Raw genomic sequence first — 26,729 nt, forward strand, 5'->3', positions numbered from 1 at the left:
CTCGGCAGGCGGGCCGCCGGCGCTGCAGGCTGCTGCCCACGTGGGCCTCCCCGGAGCGGGCGGGTAGTGGGCGCCGCTCCCTGCCGGCTGGGTGTGCCCGAAGCCTGCGGTTTCCTGTGGGAGGAAGCAGCCCGCGGGCGCTCAGCTCAGCTCGAAGCCTTGGAGGCCCAGGACGGGGAGATCCCGTTACCGCCCTGGGGCTCCCTGGTTCTCCCTCTTCCACAGGGTCCTAGCACGAGGGACCTCCTCCACGTTCCCAAGGTCCCCAAGTCTGGCTCTCATTGCACTCCGGGAACTTGATTTCGAGCCCTAGCCTCCTGTTTTCCACCTTGCTCTCTCACAGTTCCATCTCCCTAGCCCCTGGTTTCCAGACTCTTTCCGGGGCCAGTCTGGTTCCCTGTGCCTGCGCTCCATGAAGATCACGTGACCCTCCAGCCTCATTTTTTTTCTCAGTGACCCTGGCCCCCAGTCTGTGTCCTTCTCAAAGACTTAAGTTTGGGACTACTTATTCCCCACCCCCCAGGAACCCTCATTTTGTGTTCCCAACTGTTTAGCCTTTGGGGCCCAATGGACCCAAGAATTTTCTCCTTCCCCCCAATCCTAGAGACCTTGAACTAGAGTCCCCCAGTACTACCTCCATTCAGGGTTCCAGTGGTTGGTATAACAATGTGCCCGACAGTCTAAGAAATACCCTATGATGTATTTACTATTATTAGCCCTATTTTACAGATAAACAGGCATAGAAAGGTTATTAGTAACTTGTCCTAACTCACAGCTGTTGAGTGTAGCAGTTTGGAATGCTGCCCACTGGCCTCTATAGACTGCCATACTGGTGCCCCAGTTTCTGGGTCTCCTGAGTACCCACCTAGTCACTGAATTGCCCAGCCCTCACCCCTTCAGGGAGCCAAGATGACCATCCACTCTCCTGCCCCATCAAGATACCCAGCCACCCTATATCGGCCAGTTTCCTTCCCTTGTAGGAACCTAGAATTTCAGTTCTCCAACTCAATTCTTTATCAGGACCCCAGACATCTGGTCCCTTATTCTAATTTTTCACTAGCACCCAAACCTTCCAAGAGACGCAGGTATAACTTAATAACAACAACAACAACAACAACAACAATAATAATAAATAGTTAACATTAAGTCCCTGGTGCTGCTCTTCTGTTTAAAACCCTCCAATGGCTTGTCAATGCACTTGGAATAAAATACAAACTCCTCCCCTAGTTCTTCAAGGGCCCTCCTTGATTTCTCTTCCTACCACTCCCTCCAGCTCCCTCTCTTCCAGCCACACTGGCCCTTCTGTCCGCTCCCCGGACAACCTGAGCTTGTTCTCCGGAGTCTTGCACTTTTCCCTTCCTCCAGCACTGAAATGACTGTCCTGTCCTCAGGTCTCAGCTCAGAGATCACCTCCTCACAGAGGTCTTGCCTGATCACCTTGTTTAAAGTAGGCTCCTCCCACGTGGTCATTATCACCTCCACTCTATTTCCTGAAAAGCACTTAGCACTGGCTGCAATAGATCAGTCTTCATTGATGGGTTTTCTCTTTAAAGTCTGCTCCTACAGGGAAGGTAAGCTCCGTAACAGCAGGCATTGCCTCTGTTTTCTTTATTCTTACCTCCTGGTTCCTAACAGATGTTCAATAAATGTTTGATGAAGAAAGGAATGAACCTGAACGTGTAGGTGTGTTAGTGTACTGGTATTACCTTATTCATTTGTCTTTTTATTATTTTTTTTTTATTTTTTATTTTTTTTTTTTATTTTTGGGACAGAGAGAGACAGAGCATGAACGGGGGAGGGGCAGAGAGAGAGGGAGACACAGAATCCGAAACAGGCTCCAGGCTCTGAGCCATCAACCCAGAGCCTGACGCGGGGCTCGAACTCACGGACCGCGAGATCGTGACCTGGCTGAAGTCGGACACTTAACCGACGGCGCCACCCAGGCGCCCCTCATTTGTCTTTTTAAATGTTTCCTTATTCATTGTTGAGAGCAGAGCGCGAGATACAGAATCCAAAGCAGGTTCCAGGCTCCTGGCTGTCAGTGCAGAGCCTGACGAGGGGCTCGAACCCATGAACCGTGAGATCGTGACCTGAGCCAGCCAGGCGCCCCTACCTTATTCATTTAGAATAAGTATCCAAAGTATGACGACCAGTATCTTGTCAGTATTATCAGTATCATTGTACCCATATCACAGATGAGGAAAACGAGGCTCAGAGAGTTTAAATCATTGGTCAAGGACCCCCAGGCAGGAAATGGTGGCACCCGGATTAAATCCCACCGCCTGCCCCCTTCCAGAGTTTGACGTGTTCCCATTTTCCATCCCCTGACTCCCACTATCGGGCCAACTCTCCCAGCTCTCAACCAGACCTCCGCCTGGTCTGGTCTCCTCCGCCAGACCCCCATTCCTCAGAGTATCCAGTCCTAAGCCCCATCAAGGAAAGCAGACATCCGGGGCCGGGGCAAGACCCAGAGCAGAGGCCTGAGAACCGGGCCCTCCCACTCTTTGATTCTTGCCCCACCCTGGCCCTGCTCGGCTCCCTTGGCTCCAAATTCTCAGCTCAGTCCTGGGAGGGAGCCCCAGAAGATGCCTGTCTGGGAGCAGTGGGTGGGGGCCCAGAGAATAAGGAACCCAAGTGCTTAGGCCCTCCCTCCGGCTGCAGACCTCAGCTGGGCTGGGCGCGGCGCGGGTGGGTATAACAGGGTCAGTATATATTGAGAGGAGCGGAGAGAGAAACCAGGAGCGTGAGAAGAGAGCGAAAGAAGGAGGTGTAGGCAGTGAGGACTGGAGAGACAGGAGGCAGAAGGAGAGAGAAAAAGGGAGGAAAGGAGGGAGAGAGAAAGAGAGAGTTCCGGATTGAGGGGGAGAAGGGGGGAGAGAGCCAGAGGAGAGAGCGAGGGAGGGAGGAAGGCGGCGGGAGAGGCGAGAGGCGGGGGCCTCGAGAGGGGGGAAGGAGGGAGAAGGGCGGGGCGCGGAGGCCCTAAGCAAAGGACGGGACTCCAGCTCTGACTTTTTCTGCCGCTCGCGGTAAGTTTCCAGTCCGTTATGCGGACTGGGATTTCTTTCTTTATTTGGGAGTGCAGCAGTTTGGGAATAACCCCAGGCTGGGAGAGACGCCCCCACTCTCAGATCCCATGGAAATCCTTGTAATTTAAGAAGTGATCTCTTAGCACTTGGGGTGGAGATTCGGGAAGGGGTGGGGCCCTGCAAGGTTTGGGGGTTCTCAGCAGAGCCCTCCACTGGTAAACTTTCTTTAGCTTTTCCCCACGGCCGTCCACTCTCTCCTGAGGACGCTGAGCCCAGGGCTTTGCCCGGGTACACCCCAAGTCTGGGGGACCTCCAGGCACCCCGCCCCCCCACCCCGTTCTAGACACTGAAGGGTCCTGGGAGGCTGGCTCCTTCTTTTCAAGCCTCCCCCCGCCCCAACCCCAGCCTGCTACCCCCAACCTGGATCTTGCCCATTTTCCCCAGAAGATGTTCAGCAGGCACCAGTCTGGCACCGCCAGTCTGGCAGCAGGGTGGGGTGGGGACCTCGTGGGCATAGCCAGGGGCTGGGGTTTCCCTGGTGCTTGGAGGCAGGGGTGGGGGGGAGGGATGAGTCACCGGGTGACTCACCGGTCCCCCACCCCCCCCACACCCCAGGAGAGGAGGGGCGTGAGTCAAGGATGCCTGTCTCTGGGGGAAGCCCCCAGCTTCTGATGAACCTGGGATGGCATGAACTTGAATTTTCATATCCTGGCCCATATGTGCCCAGGGTCAGGACTCTGAGGAGACACTGCTGGTCCAACTCACTCCTGGACCCGAGTCCACCCCTGGCCTGCTTCAAACCCTGGGGGATCCAGGAGTTCAGGCCCCCAGCCTCCTCCCCGCGCAGACTCAAAGGGTCCGGGTTCCCGGCCCCTCTCCTCCATCACGCCCTGGAGTCTGGACTCAGCCCCCTTCTCCACCAGGATCCGAGGGGGCTCAGCCACCCCTGTCCCAACCTCCTGAAACAGCCATCTCCTGACAACTCCCCATCGCCGGCTTCCACGTAGCCATGTCCCTCCTCCTGCTGGTGGTCTCTGCCCTTCACATCCTCATTCTCATCCTGCTTTTCGTGGCCACTTTGGACAAGGTAAGCCTACTCCAGCAGCGGGCTATCTTCTCCCGAAGGCTCCCGCCACGCCCCTCTTCTGAAGCCACTCTGGCCCCGCCCCTTTTCCCTAGCATCTCTCCTTCTGAGCCCTGCCTCGGATGCGTCTCCCCTGCCCTTTTCTGCCCTGACTGTCCCCCCCCCCCACCCCTTCTCACTAAATCCATGCTTTGCCCCCAGTTCAGCGCCCTCCAGCCCCTCACCCTTTCCCTAACCCTCCCCACAATCTCCCTGACCCTGCACACTTGCCTTTCCTAACCCTGCCCTTGTCTCTTGGTCCATCCCAGTCCTGGTGGACCCTCCCGGGGAAGGAGTCCCTGAACCTCTGGTATGACTGCACATGGAACAATGACAACAAAACGTGGGCCTGCAGCAACGTCAGCGAGAATGGTGAGGGGCATCGGGGACCCGTCTGCCAGGGGAGGGGTAACCCCGGTCTCTTCCCAGAATCAAGAATTAGGAACCCTTCAGAGTTTGAGAGGGCAGGTCTGGGCCCCAATGCTCAGTGAGTGGGGCTGATTATGACCCACTTTTCTGGGTGGTAGGGGGTGATATGCTCATGTTCTAAGGAGGATCGGCTAAAGGCCCCCCTCCCTTTTGATTCAGAAAGAGTGGAGGCCACATGCTATAGGTTTAAGGAATGGGGAGAGAGCTCCCAAGATTCTGAGAAGGTAGAATTATGTTCTCGAAGTTCTAAGGAGAGAAGACTGGTGTTTGGAATGGATGGCTGGGACCAATTCATCTGAGTTCCAACAAAAGAGTGGGGTTGAATCTTTCCAAGTCCTGAACAAGGTGGTGGGGAGGGGGGGAGGGTGTGCTGCTGATGATGTATTTGAGCTAGAAGGGAGTGGCACTGTACCCCTTTAAGTTTTTGGAAGTGAGAGATTAAACGCTTTTCCCCAGAGAGCGAAGCCAGAACTTCTGTTCTCACCGGTGCTCTCCGGTGTTGTCCTGGAGGTAGCCAACGCAACAGGGCAAGAAAAAAGAAATAAAAGGTGTAAAGATGGGAGAGGCAAACGTTAAAAAAAAAAAAAAAAAAGAGGTCTCTATTCTCAGGGGACGTGTTCATGTAGAAAAGCCTAAAGACTCTTCAAAGCAGCTTTGAGCACTGATAAGGGGACTCAGCAAAGTTCCGGGAATCAAGGTCAATAGAAGTGGCCACCAAACTTGTATGGCCCGCAATGGGGCGGTGAGCGAGCGGACAGAGCCGGAACCCCGGAACCTACTGTGACTTCCACCTCTCTCTCCTTATTGCAGGCTGGCTGAAGGCGGTCCAGGTCCTCATGGTGCTGTCCCTCATCCTCTGCTGTCTGTCCTTCATCCTGTTCATGTTCCAGCTCTACACCATGCGGCGAGGGGGGCTATTCTATGCCACTGGCCTCTGCCAGCTTTGCACCAGTGAGCATTGCCCCCTGGGGAAGGGGAGGGGAGGGGAGGGGAGGGGAGGCGAGGAAGGGAAGGGGAGGGAGGGGCCACCTGAAGTGCCTCTGTGGGCTACCTCTCTGCCAGGGAATCAGTAGTTTTCACTGATTCCGTGGTTTGCAGTCTGTGTCTCTGAGTCATGTGGAAACTGACACTTAGAGCTTCAAGGAGCCAGAGCTGGGGAGGGTGGTGTGGGTAAATAATGTAGATCCCAGGGATGGGAGGGCACAGGCAGTGGCTAAGTAATACTCCAGGAGACAACTCTGAATCATAATGGTAGTGGTTTTATAACCCACCGTGTATCAGACACTTCAGAAGGGAGTTTACGTGCTTTTCAATTTTCTTGACTTCGGCTGCAAAGAGCTAAGTGATCATAGTCCTCGGCTTCGGGAATCGTATCTTCTTAGGTTCCTACAAAGCCCCTGCCGTCTTAAATCACTATTTGCGTGCTTAGTTCGTAGCAAGGCATAAAAAAACATTCCTTGAAGGGATGGATGGATGGATGGATGGATGGATGGATGGATGGATACTATCGTCCCATTTTATGGATGAGTAAGGGGCACCCAGCTAGACGAACTGAATTGCCCAAAGCCAATCTGCAGTAGCCTCGTTGCACGGCGCGGAGGCAGCGAACCACAACTCCCAGAAGGCAGCGGTGCTGCGCACGGGCCTTCCCGAGGCTTCTTTGCCCCATGGGTTGTTGGGAAATGCAGTCTTCTTGCGGGTACTGCGTGCCACCCGGTTCCCGTCTCCCCGCAGGCGTGGCCGTGTTTACGGGGGCGCTGATCTACGCCATTCACGCGGAGGAGATCCTGGCGGAGCGCCCGGCGGGGGGCAGCTTCGGTTACTGCTTCGCCCTGGCTTGGGTGGCCTTCCCCCTCGCCCTGGCCAGCGGCGTCATCTACATCCACCTGCGGAAGCGGGAGTGAGGGCCCCGCGTCGCCCTGCAGCCCCCTGCCCGTTCCCGGACCCTCGGTCTCACCCCGAAGCCCCGGCCCCGCCGCGTCCTCCAGAAAATAAAACCAATACACCGTTTAACCGCCCGCTCTGTCTCCTTCCTTCCTTCCTTCCTTCCTTCCTTCCTGCCTCCTCCAGGAACCCAGGTCGCTCACTTCTGAGGTCTCCTAAACCGGGGACAGCCGCTCCAGCAGCAGCCTTCGGAATGCACAGCTCCGGGCCTCCCTTCTAAAGCAAGACACAGGGGCCCGGTGTCCCAGCCGCCTTTCCCCTTACACAGATCGGGGGCCCTGGGCCCTCCCGTCCCAGGATTCCTCCTGAGTCTAGACTTCTAGGCACTTGTGGGGAAGAACCAAGACTGTGGGTTTCCTGTCCTCTTTCCTTGTACAAGGGTGTCTTTCTCTCAACCAGGCAGGATGTGTGTTGTTCTAGATTGTTGGTCTCGGCCCCCACCCCCCCACCGAAGACACTTTTCTATTTCCTTCTTGGAACTCAGTCTCCTTCTCTCATTAGGACAACCCCTCTTCTTTCCCCTCCCACATCCAATTCTGCCTCTAACCCATATGACACCTTAGTAAAAATGAGCTGCCACCCCCCCCCCCTTCTCCAGGCTTACTCAGCCCATTAGGAGGCATGTGGGGGGTGGAGGGATGGCTGGATTTTACCTCCACCGGTGCCCTGGCTTGTGTGCCTTTGGCAGTGAACAACTTGCACAACGGCACATGGCTGTCCTATCTCCCTTGCTCATAAGACCCAGTCTTTTGGGGAGCCAGGTTTTCTCTCAGATCCTCTTCCGTTACCACAGGCAGTCTCCTTCACCAACTGCGAACCCAGTCTCTCCCTAGGGTGACAGCTTTTTCTGCCTAGGACCCACCCAAATGCAGTTTTCCCCAAGACCCAGTCTCTTCCTTCAAGGATTCTGATGCTTTCCTTCTCTCCAACCCCTGCAGCTACCCCCACTCATCCAGATTCATTGCACACGATTTATTCCTTTGGGAGAGAGGACGAGGGCGAAATTGATAGACCAATAAATATTGCACAGGCCACTGGTGGAAGAAAGATCCAGACCGAGGTAGTTTCTGCCGAAAGGGTGAGGGGCCCGGGCAGGAAAGGCACCTGAGGTTGTTGGGGCCTGAGTTGGAAATGCGTCTTGGAGGGAGGGTAGTCGCTGCTTCCTCCTGACCCGCGGTTTTCTGCCCGACACAAGGCTCGCAACCCCTTCAGCCTGGACAAGCTGATCAGCAGCTGACCAGATAGCCTGCCTTTATCGGCAGCGTCAATTCATGGAAAGATCAGGTTTCCTTTTGGAAATGTTGACTGGTTTCTTCTACGCAGCGCCAACTGACAGCCCAGGGCTGCTGGTGCCCGGCAGCTGTCGTTGGCAGTTTGCCAGAGAGCAGGGCTGAGCGGCTCCAGTTGGCCGTGGGCTGGGGCCCCGCCTCGGCGAGCAAGTTGGGCAGTTAGCCCAGCCCGGAGCGGGCTAAAAAGACAATGATCTCTGGCCTCGGGAAGATACAGTCTAACAACTGTGCCCAGTGGTTCGTAGCACTGAGCAGCTCTGATTGGCTGACACTCCTCCTCGGCCGAACCCCGTTTGGATGTTTACGGCGGGGGTGGGACTAAGCGATGGAACCGCCGCCGAAGCCAAAAAGCTTAGATTGGCTGCGCTGGGGCGGGGGCTTGCCTAGCAACCCTAGGCTGCCTCAATTGCCGGCTTTGTCTGAGAATACGGAGTAACGAAAGCGATTGCTTGTGGGTAAGTGGAAGTTGGGGAGGGGCAAAGCAGAAGCGGCTGTGATTGACAGCTCAGCGTGGAGGAGGCGGGGCTTAGTTCCTAACCAGGTGGCTGGGCGAGGCTGGGCAGTGGTTTCGCTCAGGGCTTGTCACTACTGGGTGCGGACCGGGGGGACTCGGAAACGACTGCAGGCAACGCGTCTAGTTTGGGGAAACCCGGGGGCGGGTACATCCCGATGCTGGGGGTCAGGGCTTGCAGGTGGGCCAGGGCCCGAGTTCCGTTGAAGGCCACGTCACAGCCCGACTGGGCCAGAAGCCAGTTCTCTACCTCGGACTGGAGCCACAGGGAGGTCTCTGCAGGGGGAGAAGCAGGTGTTGTGAGGAGGTGACTGGGGCCTGGAAGGACCCGGAAGGGACAGCAGGGAGGGCGCAGGACAAGGAATACAAGGGGTCCGGGTTTGGGAGCAGCCTAGAGGTCCGCTTGAGGCTAGGAAGGGTCCGACTCTGGGGCTCTCGTCTAGGGACAAGTCAGGGCCTCTTGTTCAGGGAAGGGTGGAGGTTCCTGTCAACCTGGGGCTCCCAGGGGGAGGGGGCAAGAGCCTCTTTTGGAAGGAGCGCTGGGCAAGGTGGGAGCAAAGGAGGGCATGCCACAACAGGAGACTGATGACCCTAATCCAGGAGGAGGTCAGGATAGGGCAGTCGGTCACCCCAGGGAGGGACCAGATCTATCAAGATCGGAAGCTGGGTTCAGGGGTTCCCATCGGCATGCTGGGCGCCGAGGTCACCTGGCATGTTATAGGTCAGACTCGCCCGTAGGAACCGGGAGTACTGGGCCTGCGCGGTGAGGGTGGGGGGTGGTGTCCTCAATGGGGTGGGGCCGGTTGGGAATGGGGGGGCGGAGTCTTGACCGTGTAGGGTATGAATGGAGTTCGTTTCAGGTGGGGCCACGTCAGTTCTGGGCCGCGATGGGATGGGGCGGGGGCGGGGCCCCGGGGACAAGTCCTACCTTCCGGCGCGCCGCGGGCGGTCCGGGGCAGCCGGGCCAGGAAGCTGTGCGCCAGCAGGGCCTCCTTGGCGTGCTCCTCCTGCGCGCGCAGGGCCAGGGCGCTGAGCAGCTCCGAGTTGTTCGAGGTGCTGCGGTAGTAGAGCATGTGCGCCAACTCCAGCGCCTGCGCGCTGCGCCGCTGTCCGAACATCTGCGGGCGGGACAGCGCCCCGCGGGCTCAGCGGCGCGACGGGGTGGGAGGGGGCAGGGCCGCCCGGGGCCCCACGCCCCCCACCCCGACACCCACCCCACCCCCGGCCACTCAACGCTGGCATGGTCCTTTCCGCGGGCTCCCGGGCCCTCCCCGGACCTCTTCGGGTTCAGGTCCCCGGGGCTGGTGCCCGGGTATTTGTATTTTTCACACACACACACACACACACACACACTCGCTCCCGCCCCACTGACCCCGAGGCCACCGACAGCTTTTAGCAACCGCTTCACTGGTCTGCTTAGCTGAGCCACATAGTAATGGATTTGCTCAAGGGTTTCCAGACCATTTGAGCTGCAGCCTTGGAACTTTCTGCTACAGTGATTCTTTTTTTTTTTAAGTCCTTATCTTTTTAGACACACACTAAAGTATTTCCAGAGGGCATGTCTAGGATTTGCTTCCGAATAACCCAGTGGTGGGAGGGCAGGGGGCGTGTAGGTGGACCCGGATTGACTGTTTGATAATTAGAGACTCGGGGATGCCCAGGAGCTCATCAAGTGCTTTTAATCCCACAGTTGTTTGAACTTCTTCCATAGTAAGAAGAAGGGTTTACATATGAAATTGTCAAGAGAAGTGCTAACAGAAAACAAATACTCCAAACCTCCTTGAGGGAAAGAAGTCTGGGGCCTCCTTCTCCACACTTTGCCCCCTCCTCTCCCGGACCCCGATCCCCATGCTTGGGGTCCCCCAAGGAAGGAACTGAGAGCCCACCAGTGCCCTCTGGGGCTCACGCTAGAATCCTCCACTCAGATTCCTCCATTCAGCCACAAAATGAGTTCAACACTGCTGGGTCCCATAGCCTGGCAGGCTGGGGCCAACTGTGAGCCCTTGGCCCAAACCTAAATCCTCGGGGAACACTATCAGTGAGCCCGGCTAGATGGCAGGAAAGGGTCAGAGAGTCAACAAGAGGTTTAAGAGGCAGGCTCTTGGCACGAAGCCAGGCCCACAACGGCCAGGGCGTTTCAACATCAGCTACTATGGAATATTCGTCCACGCTCCAGGCTGGCTGCTGTCTTTTATTTTTTTATATTTTTATTTTAAGAAAATTTTAAATTATTATGTTTATTTATTTTGAGAGAGACAGAGTGTGAGTGGGGGGACGGGTAGAGAGAGAGGGAGACACAGAATGTGAAGCAGGCTCCAGGCTCCGAGCCGTCAGCACAGAACCCGACGCGGGGCTCGAACCCGCGAACCATGAGATCGCGACGTAAGCTGAAGTTGGACGTTTAACTGACGGAGCCACCCAGGCGCCCCAGGCTGCCATCTTTTAAATGCACGGGCTGTCTGCCCATCTTGCGCGGAGAGCTAAGGTGAAATGCCTCTGAAGGCAGCCCAGCCGTGGAAATCGCTCAGATCACACTGCCAGGGACCGATGACACGGTTGTGCGCGACCGTGCCCCCTCTTCTTACGAGCCCAGCCCGGCACGGGGTGCGTCCCTGCGTTGGAACGAATCGCCATCGCTTCGGTTGAAGGCGAGGTGTAGGAAGGGCGCGTGTTAGGGACGGTCTGGGATGAAATACACGTTGGGTTTTGTGTCTGTTTCGGCCAAGCTCATGGAGCTGAATTCTCTCACGTTAAGTGAGCAGGTCACGCCACATTCCGTGGCACGCAGATGAGGCCGGGCCTCTTGCTGAGGACACACCGGCTGCCACCTGGGTGTTCCCTTCAACAACCAAAACGCCTCCCCTCAGCCCACCTCCTGGCCTGCCGGTTCCCCCTCTCTGTGCTGTCCCCTCCTCTCCCAGCCGCCTGGTGCATGGCCTCCTCCCGCCGGCCTCTGCCCCTTCCGGTATGTCTCTGCACAGCCCCAGAACTGACCCCGCTCCCCCCTTGCTCACAGCCCTGCCGTGGCTCCCCAGCGCCCTCAGAGAGCCCGAGCTCCTTGGCCAAGGCCCTGTGTGGCCCGGCCCCTGAAGGTTTCTCCCGCTGGCCTCCTGCTCCTCCTCTCTGAATGCAGCCCGTGCCGATGAGCCAATTTAACCCCTGAACAGTATCCCGAGCTGCCCTCTCTCTTGGGCCTCTGGGGCCTCAGAACAAGCCAAGTCACCCCTGGGCTGCTCTTAGAAAACACTCACTGCCTCAATCCTCAAGGCTCAGTCCTCAAGGACACCGCGTCCCCCAGATGGGCAGCTGTGTCATCAGGCTCCTGCAGTGTCCACTGCGACTCCGCATGTCTCCCTCCAGGGAGAGATCTCTGGGATGCTTGCTTCTCAACGAGCCCGGCCCTGCTCTGTGCTGAGCTGAGGGGGCCCACGCTGAACCAGGGCCAGCTCCGGGGACCTCGGGGATGGGCTGGAGGGGACCGATGGGGAGGCTGGGAAGGCCTGGGCTGGGGCCAGGACAGAGGGAACGAGACGGGGCACAATATCGGGGCAGGAAGGACAGACTAGGGGATAGGGCGAGGGCAGCCTCAGGGTCTAGCCGGTGACAGGGGGCACAGGGCCCTCTGCAGACAGAGAACCAGGACGAGGAGCAGGTGTGTGGGGAGCCGCCGCTGGAGGGGAGGGCAAAGGGGGCCCGGAGCTGGCGGCCCCAGGCTGGGCGCGGAGCATCCGATCCGGGAGATGGAAGAAAGCTGTCGGCGGAAACGCCAGAAGTGCATGAGCTCTTTGAGGGGGGGAAAGAAAGAGGGACGTGCCTGTCGCGGCCAAATCACCTGAGACCGGCCCCTTAGACAGGGGCTCGGGATGAAGGGGGGTTGGGGAGGAAGGATCCTGAGCTCAGTGGGATGTGGGGCGCGTGGGAAGGGCTCGGGCGTGTCCAGGGGGCGGGTGGGGTGGGGGGCTGGAGACTGGGAGAGACGCCTGCACCAGAGACAGATATCTGGGAGCCACCGACACACAGGAGGGAACAAGTGTGCACGGGGAGGGGCGGCTGGAAGGAGGCTGGGAGGGCTCACGGTCAAGGGTTGGAGGCTCCGCCCAGAGCGTGGGAAAACATTTAACGGATGTGTCACATTAACTAGTGAACCGGGTTTGGAACTGGGCCCCTCAGAGGGGCGCCCGGGGGGCTTAGTCCGTTAAGCGTCCGACTCTTGATTTCGGCTCACGTTTTCGTGAGTTCGAGCCCCGCGTCAGGCTCTGTGCTGATGATGGCACGGAGCCTGCCTGGGATTCTGTCTCTCCTTCTCTGTCCCCCCTCTCCCCTACTGCTATGCTCATTCTCTCTCTCTCTCTCAAAATAGATAAATAAACTTGAACAAATAAAATAAAATAAATAAATAGGGGCCTCTGAGGCGGGCCGGATGGTCCCCCTGGGGCTGGGACTCTGGGTGCCCCCCCAGACCACTTGACACCCTTCCCAGCCTCCCTGCTCTTGGTCTCATAGCCCCACCCCCTCCATGGAGGCTGCAGGCTCCCTCGGGGCCTGCAATTCTTCCATAGCAGCTGCTGCCCAGTGGCTAAACCCCAGGGTCCCTATTCTGGCATTCAAGGCCCTTGCCACTCTCTAGGGCCTCACTTCTCCACCCTGGACCCCGGACTCCAGCCCTGCGAGATCCCCCCCCCCCCCCCCCCCACGCTGTGCCTGCCCAGCCCCTTTCTCCACCGGGTTCACTCCTCCCCTTTCAAACAGGAGGCTGACTGATGTCAGCCCAGGTCATGATCTCATGGTTTGTGAGTTCGAGCCCCACCCTGCGCTCACTGCTGTCAGCAAGGAGCCCGCTTTGGATCCTCTGTCCCCCTCTCTCTCTGCCCTGCACACTCTCTCTCTCTCTCAAAAATAAATAAACATTAAAAAAAAAAAGCTTCCTTTAGATCCTGCCTGACCCCTGGTCCTCAGCAGCTACCCCCACCCCCAGCCCTTCACCCTCTCAGCCAGCACAGCCTGGCTATTATCTGTGGGATTTATTATCATTGTCCTAAGAGCCTGCTGGGATGGCTGTAAACAGCTTGAAAACCAATGAACCAGTGAGTGAATGATCAAGCACAATGGACTCCACACACCAGTCCACACTCCTGGGACCGGTGCCAACCCTGGGGAGAATTGGTAGAGGGCAGCCCCTCTCCCCCGGCCGACTCAGCCTCAAGACAGCACACAGGGCACAAGTTAGGTTTCAGCTCCACCCCACCCCCCGCCGCCAGGCCCTCAGCTCTGAATCCTTGGATGGTGAACAACCTGTGCAACTGTACCAGGCGGCCCTGCATTCACATGTAGCAGAATCAGGAAGGGAGTGTGTTAAAAATATAGTTTCCCGGGTCCCAGGCCCAGTTTCCCGTTGAGTCCATTCGGGCTGGAGCTCAGGGAGGCTGCCCGGATAAAACAGCTCGCCTGGTGATAACGACGCCCCGGCCAGGATGAGGAAGGAAGGAAGGAAGGAAAGGAGGCGGGAGGGAAAGGAAGAATGACTGAGGGAAGGAGGGAAGGCATGAAGCAGATTAACGCCGGAAATAAACCAAAATAGAGGGTGGCCTGACCTTGGGGCCGAACGAACGCGCAGAGGCAGGGACCCAAGAAGCGTGGCGGGCAGTCCCCTTACCTTGGAGGCCCGCAGGCCCATGAAGGCGGCAAAGAGCAACAGCAGCAGGGAGGTGGCCATCTTGAGGTCCGAGAGCACCACCATGCCCACGTTGACAAAGAACACCACGCCCGAGACGAAAAGCGTGACGTTGAGCAGCGCACGCTGCAGGGTGGGCGTGCGCACCTTCAGCTCGGGCAGCAGCTGCTCCAGACCCTCCAGCGGCGTGTCCTTGAAGCTCTTCAGCACCAGGTGCCCCCGCTTCGTTCGGGCCGCTAGCACCACCCGCTTGAAGTACCTCCTGACGGACCAAGACAGAAGGGGCGAGGTGGTCAGGACCGCCCCGGGGAGCCCCCTCCAGCCCCCCCGGGGCGCCCTCTCTAGCTCTGCAGTAACGCGGTCATTTTCAAGGCTGCTACCCCAAGGTGGTGGGAGGAAAGTCAGACCTACGCCAAGGGTCCAACCACAGGGCGTCAGCTGAACAATGCAATCCCCGGTTATTGGACACAACCATGGCTTCTGGTTTCCTGGGCTTGGTAAATGAGAGCTGAATAGACTGTCTTTTCTTTAGTTCTGGGTTTTTTTTGTTGTTTTATTTTTATTTTTTCAAATTCAAATTCTACTTGTAACTTAGAGTGCCTGCTAGGTGCCAGGGGGTGCTACGAAGCTCTGGAGAGACAATCGCCGCCTTGGTGGAGCTTATAATCCAGCGCGAGAGACAGACAATTAAACTACACAGCCTGCAAAGTATAAATATCTCCTTGGAATAGATTCCTGGAAACGGAATTGCCGCTTTCGGGGCGTGAGGGCTTTTTGTCTTCGGCGGTGTTTTTTTTGTTGTTGTTGTTTTGTTTTGCTTTGTTTTGGATTCGTGACCATATCTGATCAACTGATTTCCAGAAGGATCGGGTAATTTACAGGCCCAAGGGAAGATCTGGTTCTCCTGACCCTACTCTGTATTTGAAGGGCCTCCGTTCAAAATGTGAGGCTCATCGGAGTCCTGGTGGCGCCATTTCTTCAGAATGCGGCCTTCCTTTGCTTGAGGCTCCGCTTTCCTCATTTGGAAAATGGGGACAAGTGTCGCTCCCCTTTCTCTTCCCCTGGGAATGCTAGTTCTTATGTTCCCCCTGGGAAGGAAAGGCGGCATTTGGGTGATCTCCCCGCCCCCTTGCTCAACTTCCCACCCAGGGCCCAGACACCCAAATGCAGACACTGACCTGCAGTCCCCTCTCGACTCTAACCTTGCTCCCTCTCGCTGCAGCTGGGGAACAAGGGCCGCCTCACCTCTCTGCGGGGGGCGACCTGATGAAGCCACGTTTGGAGCCCACGCTGGACTTACGGGGGATCTGCCCGACTCGCTGGCCCAGGGCCCAGAACTGCATGTAGATATACTGATCCAAATTTACTGTCACCTGACAAGTGGGACAAAGGAGGCAGAGGCGGATGAGCATGGTCTGCGGTGAGAGCACAGGTTACTGGAATTAGATGCCCCTTCTCCCAGTGATGTCCACCCTCCTCCCAGGCTTATCATCACCCGGTGTTTAGGCAGGGTGGTCCTGTATGGTTGCTCGTGTTGTGTACTGCGCAAGGGCATACTATCTGAGATGGCACCATTTACCTCACAGTCATTTTTACTGCCATATTTCTGAGAATCTAAGATGCCACCGATTGTAAGATATGACAATGTGACATTGTGTAAGCTTAAGGTACACATTTTACTTTGATGCATTTATATATTGTAATATGATTGTCGATTGGATCCTCCATCACCTTATGAAGCAATTGAAAGAGAAAATATATTGCCAATTAACACGAGGCCACACCACCACTTAGAAGTTATATTCCAATTTCAGGGACATAGAATGTGACTTCAGTAAAAAGTATGTCTTAAAAACATCGTTAAAATGGGGGAGTTTGGAAGATGATAGTACTTTTACTATTATTATTTTTTTTTTACTTTAAGGATGAGCATTTCGTATTACTTATTATCACAGTTTTCTGGCAGATGGCGAGAAAGCCTCTAGTCCTAAGAAAGGTTCGTTTCTTACGTTTCCTTTTTCCAACCGATGGCAGTGGACCGACTGGGAAAGAGGTGCCCTAGTCTAATTCACCGAGAACGCTGCCTGGGCTCACGCCCTGCGTTCAGGACAACTCCCAGCAGCCTCTGCCTCCCAAAGGCTCATCCCTGCCCCCAGGCCTTCCGGTGTTTTGGTCCGCCTCTGGAAGACGGGCACCTGGACCTCATCCTGAGGGTGGTGGACCACCAGAGCGTAGGCCAGAGCGTCCTCAGACAGCGGGGAGAAATTGGCCTGGGCCAGCAGGGGCTCCAGAGCCTGGAGCACCTCCTGTTCGTTGGACAGACGCTGTGGGTCCGTAAGCGAAGGCTGGTCGAGGGTCTCCCTGTCGGGGTTGATGGGGTCATACAAGGCCTGAGGAGAAAGAGTCAGAGAGAAGAGAGACGGGCTAGGGCGCGGCATGAGGGATTGCTCCCGGCCCCATCCCTCAGATGACAGGGGGACCCCAGGGCTTGTGCCGGGCCCTCTTCCCTTTCCTCTCTCTGAGCGCACCCTAAATAGCCTCGTTATTCCCGTGCCTTCAAACACCACTCTGTGCGTCTCTAGGTATCTGTGCGCGACTCGCGTCTCCAGCCCAGACCCGTCCTCCAGGTTCTGGACCTAATATCCAGTTCTGGGGCCTGAGCGTCTGTCCTGTCCCTCCTCCCCCAGTAACAGACGGGAAGGTGGACGCAGGGATGCACAGAGAGAATACGTTTCCCGGTTTCCTCTCCCAAACCTATTCCCCCCCCCCCCCCACCTCCAGTCAGCCTTGGCCTCTACCCTGAGCGTCAGACTCTCATATTCAAAGATCTCTGACATCTCCCGTTGGAAACGCCACCTTACATCTAACACGGCCCAAGGAGAATGCTTCGTTCCTTCCTCTCCCTCCCCCCAGGCTTCTCCCTTCAGGAAAGGGCACTGCCTGATTCATTCGGATGCTCTGATCAGACACCTCGGAGGCATCCTTGATTCCTTTCTTGTGGTCGCCCCCTGGTCCAGACCTTTTGCAAGTTCACTGGCTAGACCTCCGAGGCGTCCTCGAATCCATCGTTCCCCTCCCCCCACCCCCATCTCCAGTAACCCCTTCTCATCCCGGCTACCTGCCCTCTGCCCCCAAACAACTGCATCGGGCTTCTTCTCTCGCCACTCTTTTAAATTTTTTAACGTTTTTATTTATTTTGAGAGACAGAGCGAGAGTGGGGGAGGAACAGAGAGAGAGGGAGACACGGAAGCCGAAGCAGTGGCTCCAGGCTCTGAGCCGTCAGCACAGAGCCCGACGTGGGGCTCGAACCCACAAACCGTGAGACCATGACCGGAGCCGAAGTCGGAGGCTCAACCGACCAAGCCACCCAGGCGCCCCTTCTCTCGCCTCTCCTACACCGTGCTCCACGAAACTGTCGCACCAAGAGCTCATTTGTTATTTAGACTATAAACAGATCCCACACCCTCTCCCCGCGGTGGCTTCCCCCCTGCCCTTGGAATAAATACCAGAGTCGTTCCACCGCCTCCAAGGCCCCTCGCAAGCTGGCCTCCCCCCTGCCCACCTCATCTTATGCACCCATCCCTCCCTATCCACCTTGCAAAAACTGGTGGACTGAACGGATGGACGGATGGACGGATGGACGGATGAACAAATGAATGAGTGAGTGAGCCAACTGCTGGGTGCCTAGCCTATTTGCCGGTTTCAGGAAGACACGTGACTCACGCCAGCCTATGCGGCACAGGGGACTCACTGGTCCATAAAACGAGCCCAACTCTCCGTGTCTCCCAGGAGAGGTAGCCTTAAGGAACCACTTGTCCGGGCCAAGTGCAGGGTTGAATTGGCGGAAGGGAAGAGGGTCTACCAGCGGCAGGAACGGCCTGGGCAGAGGTCCGGAGGTGGGAAGGCCCACGACCTTGGACACGACGGAGCAGGAAACAACCTGGCAGCCGAGCCTAGCAAACCCCCTTTGGAACCAACTCCCAGGGCTGGGGCGGGCGCCAGGGGGGTGGGACTGCAGCCCAAAGCCCCCGTCTGTGCCGGAAGTCCCCCCTGTTCTCAGACTCAGAGAGTGACCTTGAGAAATTTCACTTCCGGGACAGAGCTGGGGTTTGACAGGGAGGGAAGCTCAGAGCTGGAGGAGAGAGAGAGAAATCGGTATTCGGCAAGCATCCGCCCCGCGCTACATTCTCCGCTGGGCACTTGACATCCACGCAGGGCTTCCGGCCAGAAACCTGGAGGCCGCTGGTGACCCCCGGCTCCTCCCCTCCCCCACACCTTGAACCCTGCTGATTCTCCCTCCGAAACAGGCCCCCTTTGCCCACCGGCCCCACCCCGTCCACACCACCAACTCCTCTTCCTACCTGGATGAGTCCAGCAGCCTTCTCAGTGGCCTCCCCAAAGCCCCTCGCCCCACCCTCAACCACCTGTCCTGTCTACACGGCAGCCAAGATTCCATCGAACCACGAGAACAACAGTAATAAATGATAACGCGCGGTTATATAGCGCTTGCTGTGTGTCGGGCACTGTTTGAAGCAGGTTGTGCACGCGTTATGCACAGAAGGTGACGATGGCCCCTGTGGTTATCCTCGTTTAGAGATGTGGGAAATGAGGCACAGAGAGGTTAAGGAACTGCCTGAGGTCACACAGCCAGGAAGTGGCATATCAGGAATTACACATGTAACCGTGTCAATCTCCTGCAAAACTCATTCCGAGGCTCCCACTGCCCTCAGGAAGTAGGACCGTGCTCTGGACCGTGTCCTTCCCGCAAGGCCTCCAGGGACCTAACACCACGGTCCCCCTTGGTGGCTCACAATGGTTTTAGTTCCTCCAGGCACAGGGATGTTGCACATGCTGTTAAGAGACTCTCCCTGCCCCCCACTCCCCTCCTCCTTCCCTTTCTGCGACTGAAGTCCCACTCTTCTATGGTATTCCAGCTCCCTTCTCGCTCTCAAAAAGCCCCCCTCCATTCCTTAGGCTGAGCAGAGCCGCCTTGCGTGGTTGGGCACATTGTACACTGCACAAATGTGCCAGTCTAACATAAGCACCGTTGTAGATGCTGTCGACCCATACATTTATCGGAACAGTCGCCCTTTCAGATGGAAATAAAGGGTCTAGAGCAGCACATTCCAAAAGAACTGCCTCCAAGGATAGAAACATCTAGATCTGCACCATCCATTACCTCACCACTGGTCACCGGTGGCTCCGGAACACTTGAAACATGGCGACCACAACTGAAATTTCGGACGGAATTTCTAAATTTTATTTCATTTCAGCGCCCTCACATTTAAAGAGCCACATGGGGCTAGCAGCTGCCAATGTCGCGTGCACAGCACCAGGCGACGGAAAGGGGTGCGTTTTCTGATACGCACACAGACTTCAGTTCAGAAACCAAGGTCAAGCTTCGTTACGCGCTGGCACGAACTGCACCCTGGGAGTTCACTGTGTGGCTGTATCTGTTCGTCGGGGGAGGGTGTCTGACTCACAACTGTCCCTGCCACCCAAGTTCAGCTGTCTGAGGGCAGGGTACGGGCCCGAGTCTGCTGCTCAGGTGGGTCCTGAGCGCCGGACTTACATGCCAAGAGCCTACTCGACGCGTGGCCACAGACGTCCGACGGGCGTCTCGACGCCTCCACGCGGGCATCCGACGGGCATCCTCTCAAAGGCACTACGTCCCAAACTGGGGTCCTGAGACCCCTCCCCAGACCTGCTCCTCCCGCCACATTACGCAGCTTAGAAGCGTCCAAGCCCATCCTTCCAGGTGCCCACCCTGAACCCATCGGCAAATCCCTGATGGACCCCCATTCAAAACGGATCCAGAATCCAACCATTTCTTCCCACCACCCCTCCTCCTCCACGCCCCACGTCTGAGCCCCCCCTTGCCCTTGCCCTGCTCCCATCCTCCAGCCCCAACCCAGTCTGTTCCCCGGGAAGCCGCCGGAGGGCGCCCGTTTAATAAAAGGCAGCTCACATCCCGCTGCTTAGAGCCCTCAGGTGGCTTCCACATCACTTAGAGTCCAAGCAAAGTCCTCACTGTGTCCCACAAGGCTCTGGGCCCTCATCTCCAGCCCTCTCCCCTGTGCTCACTCGGCTCTAGCCCCACCAGCCTCCTTGCTATCCCTCCTATACACCATGCACAGCCCTGCCGCAGGGCCTTTGCACTTACTGTTCCCACAGATCTCCTCAAGGCTCTCCCTCTTGCCTCCTTCTGGTCTCTGCTCAAAGGTCGCCGCCTCAGTGAGGCCTCCCCTGACTACTCTCCCTAAAATTGCAAAACATTCCTGTTTACTAATTTCTTCTTACTTAGGGTTACCAGATTTAGCCAAAAAAAAAAAAAAAAATTCAATACAGTAGACCAGGTGAGATTTGATTTCCAGATCAACAACTAATAATTATTCGGCCTCAGTATGTCCCGTGCAATATTTGAGGACTGCGTTACATAGGACATGATTATACTAAAAAAAAAAAAAAAATTATTCCCAGCTTATCTGAAATTCAAATTTAACGAGGTGGAGAGGGTTGAATGGTGTCCCCTCAGAACCTCAGAATCTGACTTCATTTGGAAATAGGGTCTTTGCAGGTCTAAGGAGTAAGAATCCCAGGGTGAGACCGTCCTGGATTCGGGTGGGCCCTATATCCAGTGACGGTGGCCTTTATAGGAGACAGAGAAGGGCACGCAGGGCCACAGAGAAGAAGGTGACGTGAAGACGGAGACAGAGATTGGACTGTCGTGGCTACGAGCCAAGGAAGGCTGACAGTGACAGTCACTGTCCTCCAGGACCGGGCACGGGGTGGTTCCCCCCTCAGAGCCTCCGCGAGAAACCCACCCCGCCCACACTTTGATTTTGGACTTCTGGCCTCCCGAACTCCGAGAGAACAAATTTCTGTGGTTTTCGGCCACCCGCTTTACGGTGATTTGTGATGGCAGCAGTTGGAAACAAATAAACCGGGTGCCCTGTGCTTGATCTGGCAACTTCCTCCTCAGTACTTGGCGCCTCTTCACGCATTTCACTTCCTTACCGTCTTGTTGTTGTTTTTTTTTTTAACTCTTTTAAGTGAACTCTACCCCGACATGGGGCTCGAACTCACGCCCCCAAGATCAAGAGTCGAATATGCTCCACCGACCAGGCCAGCCAGGCGCCCCTGCGTCTTCGCCGTCTTGAAGATCTGGGTCCTTCCCTAGAACGTGATCCCGTGAGGCAGAGACGCCCATCGGTCAGGCTCACCACTACGTCCTGGGGCCTGGAACCATTTGGAGGACGCAGTAGGTGCTCAAGAAATATCTGCTGTGCACTCACGGATGAATGAATGAGGGAAAGGAGCCGCAGACGGAGGTCACCTGCCAAGGTCACCCACACAGGTAGTGAACAATGAAGCTAGCTGTTCTTTTCCTGCCCCAGGCCGCTTCCTCGAGGGACTCAGGTCACCAGCAAAGGGTCACTCATGTGTCCCACCTGTCTCTATAGCTCTTCCCTTCTCCTCCTAGCATCGCAGCTTAGAATCTCCTACCTCAGTGGAAATATGCATCTCTGCTGTATACGTTTTCTATGTTTCCATATGTTTTTTAAATTCTTAAAAATGTTTAAGTTTATTTATTTTTGAGAGACACAGAGAGAGGGAGAGAGACAGAAAGAGCACAAGCATGAACGGGGATGGGAGAGAGAGAGAGGGAGAGAGAGAGACTCCCAAGCAGGCCCCACCCTGTCAGCACGGAGCCCAATGAGGGGCTTGAGCCCACAGAGTGTGAGATCATGACCCGAGCGGAGATCAAAAGCCGGACGCTTAGCTGACTGAGCCGCCCACCGCCCCATGTGTTCCTGTACGTTTAAATGTTCACATAATAAAATGCTTTTGCGGGCACCTGGGTGGCTCAGTCGGTGAGTGCCCGACTTGGGCTCAGGGCATGATCTCACAGTTCGTGAGTTCAAGCCCCGCATCGGGCTCTCTGCTGTCAGCGCAGAGCCCGCTTCGGATCCTCTGTCCCCGCCCCCCCCCCCCGCCCCTCCCCTGCTTGCACTCTCTCAAAAAATAAATAAAAAACATTTTTTTTAAATCATAAAATGAATGAATGAATGAATGAATGAATGAATGAATAAATAAAGAAAATGATCTTTTTCAACAACGTTTTTGAAAAACCCTGCCTCCTGGGGTCCCCGGGCTTGTGCTCAGAGGCAGCTGGACATGGGGGCAAATCGCAGCTCAGCCAGGCCCTCTCAGTGCCTCGGTTTCTGCCTCTGCAAACGGGGCTCCGGGCGGCTCCCCCTCGATTCCACAGGAAGGAGCCGACCGACGAGCGCACCCAGAGTGAGCTCAGCAATAAGGGGCCGATGTCACTGCTACTCAAAGCAGAGAGGGGCCGTGTCCGAGGGCAGCGGCAGGGAGCAGTGAGGGGCTGGCTGAGCAGGCCTGGGGTGTCCAAACCCCGCACCTTCCGAAGGACCGGCCGTCGACTGGGCTCTTGGGATAACTTCTAGGCCAAGACCCGATCGGAGGGTCTTCCTCGGACGCACTCGAACGGGTGGCTCAGTCGGGTACTCGTCGGACTCTCGATTTTGGCTCATGATCTCGGGGTGCGTGAGATCGAGCCTCACGTCGAGCTCTGCGCTGAAAGCCCTGCTTAGGATTCTTTCTCTTCCCCTCTCCCTGCCCAGTAGCTAGTCTATGCTAACTATGTGGTTTATGGCGGGGCCTCGGGCCATGAAGTAGCAGTTTGACCTCTGGGGGGGCTGGTGACTGAGTAGCTCAGGTCAGCTACGCAGGCGCTGACAGACCCCCTCCCCCCACCCCCTGCCCCCTAAAATCCTGGACACCAGTTGGGGCACCTGGCTGCCTCAGTGGGTGGGGCATGTGACCCTTGATCTCCGGCTTGTGAGTTGGAGCCTCCCGTTAGGGGTAGAGATTCCTCGAAAATAAGATCTTTAGGGGACGCCTGGGCGGCCCAGTCAGTTAAACATCCGACCCTTGATTTCAGCTCAGGTCATGATCTCATGGTTGTGAGATCGAGCCCCGAATCTCTGCGAAGCTGTGCATTGACAGTGTGGAGCCCGCTTGGGATTCTCTCTCTCTCTCTCTCTCTCTCTCTCTCTCTCTCTGTGTCTGCCCCTCCACTGCCCCCACCCCGGCCCCATCGCCTTTTTCCTTTTGCTCGTTTTGTTTTGTTCGCCCTCCTTTCGTTGCAATAAACCACGACTGTGAGCACAAGGGCTTTTCTGAGCTCTGGGAGTCCCTCACAGAAGATCCCCGAAGCTGATCACTGTCTCCAGGACCCCCCACGCAGCCGGCATCCCGGGACCGGGAAGGAAGGGGACCCGGAGCATGTGGCTTCCTGACATCCCTCTCTCCAGGGGTTCCGCTTCTCTCTCCCGCTGGCTCTTTGGCCGCCCCCCTCCCGGGGTCTAGTTCCCCATACTGATCTCAAGGCTGGGCGGATCCCAGGCTAAGCTAACCCCTTTGGTGGTCTTGTCCAGTACCATCTAAGTGCTCCCAGGGATGCTTCCCGGCCCAGCCCCCTCCCCCGACCGCCAGAGCCCACATCCGGGTCCATCGCTCTACGAGGCTGGCTTAGAAGCATCGAAGATTCCCGAGTGCGAGACCGAGCTCCCGTCTTCCCCACAGACCTGCCTCCCGCCCCCGCCCCGTCTTCCGCGGCTCGATAAATGGCAGCTCCGTTCTTTCAGAGGAACTGGAGGCACCCCCTGACTTTCTCCTCCCCCCCCCCCATCGCCCGCCCGCACAGCCCAACGCCAGTGCCTTCCAACCATTACCAGCGTCCAGACCACTTTTCCCCGCGTCCACCGCTATTACTCTTGCTGGGGTGGCCATTATCCCTCAGCTGGACAAACATAATAGACTCTGAATAGATCTCCCTGCATCTGACAGGCTGTTCCAGGAGGCGCCCGCTAACACCTGAATCAGCGTATGTCCCTCCTCTGCTCAGTAGCCCTCCCAGCTAACTTAGAAGTCAAGGCGAAGTCCCCCCCACTACCCACAAGGCCAGGCACAGTTTGCCCCCGATGCCTCTCTGCCTTCATCTACGGCACAGTAGCCCCGTCGGGTTCTTCCAACACCCGTACCCCAGGGCCTTTGCACTTGCTCCCCCCCCCCCCCCCGCTTGGAATGTGCCCACCCCCACCCCCACCCCCGCCCGGGCCACCAGACACCCATCGGGCTCTCTCCCTGTTTTCACTCGGGTCTTCACTCAACCATCACTGCTCAGAGCATAGCCAGGTTGTGTACCGGATGAATGGGTTAGGGCACAGGCACCCCAAGGCCAAGGTGGGCGGGGCCACGTCCTCACCTGCAGTCGGGCCAGGATGTGGTGGTAGTGGAACAAGGTGCAGAAGTCCACGTGCGCCGCAAACAACTCCAAGGCTGCCTTGTCCGCGGGGCTGGAGTGGAATTCCTGTAACCCCAGGAAACAAAACTCCTCTGTAGGCCTCCTTCCCCTTCCTCACGGGGAGGATTTCTTTCTCTGGCAGCTGTGGGCTTTCTAAAATTTTGTTTTGGGGGCGCCTAGGTGGCTCAGTGGCTCAAGCGTCAGACTTTGGCTCAGGTCATGATCTCCTGGTTCAGGTCCTGATCTCCCGGTCCGTGGGTTCGAGCCCCGCGTCGGGCTCTGTGCTGACAGCTCGGAGCCTGGAGCCTGTTTCGGATTCTGTGTCTCCCTCTCTCTCTCTGACCCTCCCCTGTTCATGCTCTGTCTCTCCCTGTCTCAAAAATAAATAAAACGTTAAAAAAAAAAAAAAAAAGCCGAGACTCCGAGCCAGGCCTGCCTGACTCCAGAACACACATATTTAACTCTTTGTGCTTCCTACCTCCGTGACCTAGGTGAACGCCTTTACCTTTCTAGGCCTGTTCCCTTATCAGCAACTGAGGATCACACCCGCTTCGTCGGAGATCGATGGTGACAATCTAATGCCATCGTGTGTCCATATACATGCGTGTGTGTCTAAGTATGTCTGATTTACGTGTGTGCTTGTGGGTCCAGTCTGGCACAGGCCTTGGTACAGACAGGTGTTCAATCAATAATTTTAAAATGAATGAATGATAACCCTCAATCATGACAAGTAGGATGATGACAGTGGGGCAGGAGCTTAGCTCTGGAGCCGGACCAGGACTCTCAGTGGAGCAGGTGCCTAATGCCTCACCATAGACCACAGTCCCTGCCCTGCTCTGGTCAGGCCACTTCGGTGCAAACCTGGGCCACAACGACACAGCCTTGAGTCAGTCACTTTCCTCCCCCTGCTTCAGTTACCTCATTTGTACAATGCGGATGACGGAAGTGTCTCTCTTACTGGGTTGTTCTGATGACCCGACAATGCATGGAAAATGCTTGGCACAGTGCCAAACAGTAAGAGCTCAAACAGTGTGATAATAATTATGATTAAAGCTTCATAAGTATGGTGATTATTATTAGGTAGCAGGAAGAGTACTGATGAGGATGATTATCATACCCATCTTGCAGAGGTAAAAACCATGCCCCAGAGAAGGCTTATTCAAGCAAGACCCCAGAACAAGCTTGAGTCTGGAATCAACTACATCCGCGGCTCACAGAGCCCCCCACCCCCCACCCCCCACCCCCGCCGCATTCCAACGCCACGCCCACCTGGGAGCGCAAAGGGAACGGGAACTACAACTCCCAGGAGGCGCCAGGAGAGCCCTCTGCGGCACGTAGGGCTGTGCCGCCGCGATGCCTGCCGGGAGTCGTAGTCCCCGGGCTCTTGGACCCGGGACGGGCGGTACCTGTATCAGGAGGCGGAGCAGTTGCTCCTTGGAGAACGGGATGAACCGCTCGCGGTACTGCTGGGCCCAGTCGCGGGGCTCCGTGGGGTTCCACATCTTGCGGTACTCCCCCATCTTGGCCGCTAGCGACGACAGGGCCCGGGGGGGCCCGAGAAGCGTGGGCAACAGGGAGCATACTCGGACCCTGGATCCCCAGACCCCCCGGGTCACCAGCAGCATAGCCAGACCCTTTCCCTGGAGCCTAAACAAGGGAAATGGGCAGGGGTCAAAGGTCATCTACAGGAAAAGCGCCCTCTCCACCTCCAGGAACCGTCCATACCCCAGGCAGGGCACACAGCCCATCTGCCAGTCTTGTAGCCCGTCTTGCCTGTGCCCTCCCACACTGCTCATTTGGTCTGCGCCCCAGGCAGGAGTCGGAGATTTTGAGTCCTGGGCGTTTTTCGGGCCCAGACACCCTTTAGTTGTATAACGGGTTTCTGCGGGGTCTAAGCAACAGGTGGATCTTAGGAGCATAGGAGAGGCTCGGAAAGGCTACATAGGGGATGCAGGGCGGCCCTCCCCCGGCCATGCAGTCCGCCGTCTCCCTCACCTTAGCCAACGCTCGACTGTCATTGAGCCTGCTGCGCATGCGTACGAAGGTGTCCTGGGTCCCCAAGGTTCGGCTTCAGCCCGCAGTAAGACGCATGCGCAAAGCCTAGGTCACGGCGCGCTGTCCATCTTCCCTCGGATGCCCTGTCTCAACCGCGCGTGCGCCATCTGCCAGCCTTTCTTCTCTCGCCTTGTTTGAGCGCGGCGCACGCGCTGCGGAAGCCTCTCCGTGTCCGCGCGCTTCAAAGAGAAGGGGGCGGAGCGGGCGCGAGACTCCGGGAGGACTGGGTCGGAGCAGGGCTCCCGCGCGCCGCCAGCCAACGGCGGGCGGCCCAACGTCCGCGGAGGCCACGCCCCCGCTCGTGTCCGCTCCCGAGTAGGCGGGGAAAGGGCGGGGGGCGGGACTTGG

At 56.9% G+C, this 26,729-nt stretch overlaps 2 protein-coding genes across 5 annotated transcripts; one reads left to right on the forward strand and one right to left on the reverse strand.

The window, feature by feature from the left end:
* Nucleotides 1–1,548: 1,548 nt before the first annotated feature.
* EMP3 (epithelial membrane protein 3) lies at nt 1,549–6,591 on the forward strand. 2 transcript variants are annotated; one of them, XM_047837187.1, is made up of 5 exons: nt 1,549–1,571; nt 3,950–4,113; nt 4,419–4,521; nt 5,389–5,529; nt 6,313–6,591. In XM_047837187.1, exons 2-5 carry the CDS (start codon nt 4,036–4,038, stop codon nt 6,480–6,482), a joined length of 492 nt encoding a protein of 163 aa, XP_047693143.1. In that variant the 5' UTR covers nt 1,549–1,571; nt 3,950–4,035; the 3' UTR covers nt 6,483–6,591. The 2 variants fall into 2 exon arrangements, with proteins under 2 accessions (XP_047693143.1, XP_047693142.1); XM_047837186.1 differs by lacking the exon at nt 1,549–1,571 and adding an exon at nt 2,872–3,026.
* An 888-nt stretch (nt 6,592–7,479) lies between these two features.
* TMEM143 (transmembrane protein 143) lies at nt 7,480–26,634 on the reverse strand. 3 transcript variants are annotated; one of them, XM_047837169.1, is made up of 8 exons: nt 26,322–26,627; nt 25,733–25,973; nt 24,288–24,392; nt 16,189–16,383; nt 15,239–15,366; nt 13,976–14,255; nt 9,251–9,440; nt 7,480–8,598 (listed from the first exon to the last, which is right to left on the reverse strand). In XM_047837169.1, the coding sequence occupies exons 1-8, from the start codon at nt 26,342–26,344 to the stop codon at nt 8,384–8,386; spliced, it is 1,377 nt and encodes a 458-aa protein (XP_047693125.1). In that variant the 5' UTR covers nt 26,345–26,627; the 3' UTR covers nt 7,480–8,383. The 3 variants fall into 3 exon arrangements, with proteins under 3 accessions (XP_047693125.1, XP_047693127.1, XP_047693126.1); XM_047837171.1 differs by lacking the exons at nt 7,480–8,598; nt 9,251–9,440 and adding an exon at nt 10,641–11,004 and having other exon boundaries at nt 26,322–26,633; XM_047837170.1 differs by lacking the exons at nt 7,480–8,598; nt 9,251–9,440 and adding an exon at nt 11,290–12,073 and having other exon boundaries at nt 26,322–26,634.
* Nucleotides 26,635–26,729: the final 95 nt, after the last annotated feature.

The sequence above is a fragment of the Prionailurus viverrinus genome, chromosome E2 (assembly GCF_022837055.1).
Source record: "Prionailurus viverrinus isolate Anna chromosome E2, UM_Priviv_1.0, whole genome shotgun sequence".
NCBI lineage: Eukaryota > Metazoa > Chordata > Mammalia > Carnivora > Felidae > Prionailurus > Prionailurus viverrinus.

What these genes read in the sequence shown, in the direction of transcription:
- EMP3 (XM_047837187.1), top strand. Translation starts at nt 4,036, where the DNA reads ATGTCCCTCCTCCTGCTGGTGGTCTCTGCCCTTCACATCCTCATTCTC. An exon ending in TCGTGGCCACTTTGGACAAG is followed by an intron (nt 4,114 to 4,418) that starts GTAAGCCTACTC and finishes GGTCCATCCCAG; the next exon opens with TCCTGGTGGACCCTCCCGGG. An exon ending in CAGCAACGTCAGCGAGAATG is followed by an intron (nt 4,522 to 5,388) that starts GTGAGGGGCATC and finishes TCCTTATTGCAG; the next exon opens with GCTGGCTGAAGGCGGTCCAG.
- TMEM143 (XM_047837169.1), bottom strand. Translation starts at nt 26,344, where the DNA reads ATGACAGTCGAGCGTTGGCTAAG. An exon ending in AGGTCGCCCCCCGCAGAGAG is followed by an intron (nt 14,256 to 15,238) that starts GTGAGGCGGCCC and finishes TTGGTCCGTCAG; the next exon opens with GAGGTACTTCAAGCGGGTGG. An exon ending in CGCCCGCGGCGCGCCGGAAG is followed by an intron (nt 8,599 to 9,250) that starts GTAGGACTTGTC and finishes CTCCCCCTGCAG; the next exon opens with AGACCTCCCTGTGGCTCCAG.